At 46.5% G+C, this 4,327-nt stretch overlaps 1 protein-coding gene and 1 non-coding gene across 2 annotated transcripts; one reads left to right on the top strand and one right to left on the bottom strand.

Annotated features, from left to right (window-relative positions):
• Positions 1-713: 713 nt before the first annotated feature.
• LOC121362870 (cytochrome c oxidase subunit 7B, mitochondrial) lies at positions 714-3,411 on the bottom strand. Its single transcript, XM_041484773.1, has 3 exons — positions 3,034-3,411; positions 1,453-1,577; positions 714-913 (listed from the first exon to the last, which is right to left on the bottom strand). The coding sequence occupies exons 1-3, from the start codon at positions 3,068-3,070 to the stop codon at positions 839-841; spliced, it is 237 nt and encodes a 78-aa protein (XP_041340707.1). The 5' UTR covers positions 3,071-3,411; the 3' UTR covers positions 714-838.
• On the top strand, positions 3,343-3,459 carry TRNAL-CAA. Its single transcript has 2 exons — positions 3,343-3,380; positions 3,414-3,459. It is a non-coding gene; the product is annotated as a tRNA-Leu (tRNA).
• The last annotated feature ends 868 nt before the right edge of the window (positions 3,460-4,327 follow it).

The following is a 4,327-nucleotide window of genomic DNA, read 5'->3' as shown; positions in this document are numbered from 1 at the left end:
GCCCACCGCCACGTGACGCGGGCGGGCACGTGACGGCGGCGGGAAAGGCGGGGCCGCGGTCGCTGTCGCCGTACGGCCACAGGAGCCCGCCCGCCGCAGCGACCGCGGCTCGGCGCGCTCCCAGCCCGAACCATTCCGGGATCTCTGAGCATCAAACGCCAGCATGAGCCCGTAACTGTTCTTTTCCCACCTCATTTCTCTGGTTACTTCTACCGTAAACAGAAGTTAAATGCAGAGACAGGGTTGGAACCACCCCAAACCTGGGTACCTCCCACCCCAAATCGTTCTGGGATTCCCTAGGAATAAAATAAGAAAGTCCCATTGATCCTGGGATACTGACTGCTCCTGTGGAGCCTCTCCAACTCAAAACTGAATTTAATTTCTTCACAACTCTCAGGGGTCACAGGAGAAGCAGCCGACTAGCAATGGGATTCAAGCCATAAAAATCCTTATGTGAAAGAAAAAAAGGGATTTCAACTTTGTCATTAAAAGTCAGATGTAAAGGGATGTTCACTCTGCAGTGGGAATGCAGTGAGGTTGATTCACACACACACCTGGCTAAAGGAAAACTCAAAGAAGTTCTGGACTTGTCCTTTATCCACCAGTGATTTTTACAACAACACCTGGGACTGTGTAAAATTACTTGGGAGTTTTTACACTATTTCTTATACTTCAGCAGAAGCAGAGCACAGAGGAAACCTGGAAGAGCCAGACAGGTTTCTAGTTATGTTTATTAGATCAGGAATGCCACTGTCCAAGTGGAAATCAGGGAACAAATGCCACTACATGACCATTTTCTCAGTGAAAGTTCAGACCAGTTCATTAGAAGCAGAGGCTGTCACTCCCTCCATTCGCTTGGAGCCACTCTGCCAACAGGTGAAAAGCCCCACTCAATTTTCAGCGTTGTGAGCACCTGTAAAGGGATAAAACCCAAGATTATTAATTCTGAAATCAAAGAAAGCTTTGGACATGGGGTTATTTTTATTGTTTTCAGCTCAGATTTCTTGTTATTAGAACACGACATCTCATTAGCTTTCTAATTAAAGAAGTAGAATATATTTATATTGAATAGTGTTTCAGTTTTCTATTTCGAAATACCCAACTGTAGAAGAAAGAATCTGGAATGTAAAACCCCACCACCATATTGGTATTTTCATCTAGAGGTTTTGCTGCTGAAAGCTGTACCTGTAGAGGTTTGACATCCCAAGTAAAATTGAGAACACTTGTATTTCTGATACATTGTCAAACCAGGCAACAGTCTGATGCAGAAATTTGAGTAACAACTCAAACTCAAGCTGGCCTTTAAAAGAACTTTCCCCTCTATCACATCACTATCTGCTTATGTAAGAAGCTCCTAAATTCTGACCACCGAATTTATTTCGAACAGGCAAAACTGACACTTTTAAAGCCTGCAGCTGGAGTCACAAGAGAGTGGTGACAAAACCAACTTACATAGCCCCAGACAGCAGTGAACATGGCAGCTCCACCAAGGAGGACCATGGTTCCGTACTTATCGTGGAAGGTCAGCTCGTGCTTGCGATGAGCTTGTCTGACTGCAGTGTGCTGGATGCCACGAGCTGGGGAGTGTTAACAAGTACAGAAATCAACTCAAAGCTAGGCTCAAACCATTCCCACTCCTCATCTCCCACCAACAGAGAGGCAAGTGTTAGTGTTAAAAGACTAAAAATGCTGGAAAAATATTAATTTGGATTTAGAACTCTGGAATTACTCCAAAACGCAGGATATACAAAATACTTTAATTTTTTTCAGCTCTCTCAATTTCCCTCTAGAAAGTTATTCCTTAAGTCTAATTCCAGTAAAAAAAAAATCCCCTAATGTAACTTTTTTTAAAAAAAAATGTTTTCTTTGGTATTACTGTTTCTCTAATAAAATATTTTGTTTAGTTCTTGCATTTTTAGATTTCTATATGCAAATATCTATCCTGGCAGTACATGTACCCAAGCAATGTCAGGATGAAGCTCACCATCAAATTAAGGGGTTGCAGGTAGTGGGTGTGGGTAACACCTGCCTCATTCCCTTGGGATTTTTGAAGGGAGTGGAGGAAGGAAACTGAAATAACCCGTGGGCATGAGATAAATAATAGAGAAAAAAATAACACCATGATATCTTTAGATGACGTACATTATAAGTGTACACTATAAAAGGTACACTTATTAAAGAGAAGGCAACAGTGAAAAATCAAAGCAACAGCTACAAAAGCCAGATTGCCCATTAGTTGTGTACAAAGCATTTGATGAGAGGGTGATGTGTGCATAAAGATATTACAAAATAAAACTTTTCAGCCTTAGGTCAATGGTTTGCATTTTTACCCAACCGTGATTAGAGAAGGTTACTACATGTTACTGCATCCCTCGCATGCTCTGTAACACGGCACAAGGCATTTTTTTAAACACAAAAAATGTCTAGGGAGACACATTTATTTCAGGTGCGCGCACCTCGGGAGAGGCACATCGTGCCGCAGGACCAGAGGGGTCTGTGTGACTGAAGGGCTGACTCTAACCTTGACTTTAAGGCTGGCTATTGACCGCCCCTCGCCACCGCACGTAAAGGCCAGAATGTGCCTTTACGTACTAGGGAAAGGAAGCACCAAAGAAAGCAGTCCTATACCAAAAAGCAACTAGGAGATAAAAAAAGTCTGAAATAAATTAGAAAAGCGGGAGGCGAAGGACGCCAGAGCCGCCCGCAGCCCCTGAGGTGCCCTCACCGTCCCCGGTGCACAGAGTCGGGGGCTGAGGGACAGTCCGCACAGGGAGGGCACAAACGTACTAGGTAAAGAAAGCACCAAAGAAAGCAGTCCTATACCAAAAAGCAACTAGGAGATAAAAAAAGTCTGAAATAAATTAGAAAAGCGGGAGGCGAAGGACGCCAGAGCCGCCCGCAGCCCCTGAGGTGCCCTCACCGTCCCCGGTGCACAGAGTCGGGGGCTGAGGGACAGTCCGCACAGGGGAGGGCACAAACCGGGGAGACCCCCTGAGGAACCCCCCACACCCCGAGAGCCGCCCCTGTGCTTACCGACGAGGCTCTGCGCGGCCCTGGTCAGCGGGAACATGATGAGAGCCGAGCGCGTACCCTTGACGCCAGTGAAGAACAAAATGGTCGCGGCGGAAGTGGCGGCACGGCAAGGGCCTGTGGGTAACGCCGGGCTCCTCCTCGCTGCGGCAGAGCTCCGCGGCCGGGCCGAGCTGAGCTGGCCGTTCCCTGGCTGCTCTCCTGCACCTCCTGGGTACAGACGGGCTCTCCGTGAAGGGTCACGGAATACAGAGGCGACTACGACCGTGACGACAGTGCTAAGTGTATCCCGAACGGGACTGCAGACGCAGTGTCAGGATGGCCGAGTGGTCTAAGGCGCCAGACTCAAGGCGTTCCGCGCCTTCCCGCGGCGGGTTTGGGTGTTCTGGTCTCCGTATGGAGGCGTGGGTTCGAATCCCACTTCTGACACCACTTTTTTTTTTTTTCTCGCTGAGTGGGTTGACTTAAATTTGCGAAAGGGCCGAGTTGAAAAAAATCTGGGATTTCAGTGCAAATAGGAATCAGAAATAATTTAAAAATAAAACCTGAAGCGTGAGTAAATCCTCATCTTTCCCTGGCGATTCTGCAGCAGAGCCTTAACCCAGCACACACGTGCTGAGGCATTCCCCTGTGCATTTGGATTTTAACAATATTTGTAACACGCTACCCAGCAATTTACAGCGTGTATGTATAACATGAAGCATGTGTCTGAGGCAAGAGGGAGAACTTCATTACACTGAGAGTGGCAGAGCACCGGAACAGCTGCCTAGGCAAGCTGTGGAATCCCCCTCTTTGGAGACACTCAAAACCCATCTGCAAGCATTCGTGTTGTTTCAAAATGTGGATTATGTAAAATTTTCTTGAGAAAAGATGTTCTTTGATGTTTGATCTTTGTGAACTTTCTAGCCTAATCAACAAGGAAGGAGATTTAATCCATGAAACAGCAGGTATCAAGCTCTAAGTGACGTCCAGATGTTGGAAAAAAATTACTTTTTGGTAGAACTGCCTTGTTAAAGTTTAGGGCTTGACATGTTTCAATTACCTCAGGCTTAGGGGAAGCTGGGGAAGGAGGATGTGCCACTGATCACGGACACAAAGAATGCAGAATTTATGGCCCTCAAGGACATTTTGCAGAACTCCCACAATAAGGAAGACACTAACAAAGCCAACTCAGCAACTGGGCTGAAATCAGTTGTAACTGGTGAAAGGGAATTCCAGCAGGGGCAGACCACGACCGCCAACCCGCTGACCAAAAAGAAGAGAAAGTCACAACCTGTGCTCTAATTAGTATGGGAAG

This window comes from Pyrgilauda ruficollis, unplaced genomic scaffold, assembly GCF_017590135.1.
Source record: "Pyrgilauda ruficollis isolate IOZ18807 unplaced genomic scaffold, ASM1759013v1 scaffold67, whole genome shotgun sequence".
In the NCBI taxonomy this organism is placed as follows: Eukaryota; Metazoa; Chordata; class Aves; order Passeriformes; family Passeridae; genus Pyrgilauda; species Pyrgilauda ruficollis.
Note: the sequence above shows the minus strand (reverse complement) of the source record. Positions and strands in the feature narration are given on the sequence as shown.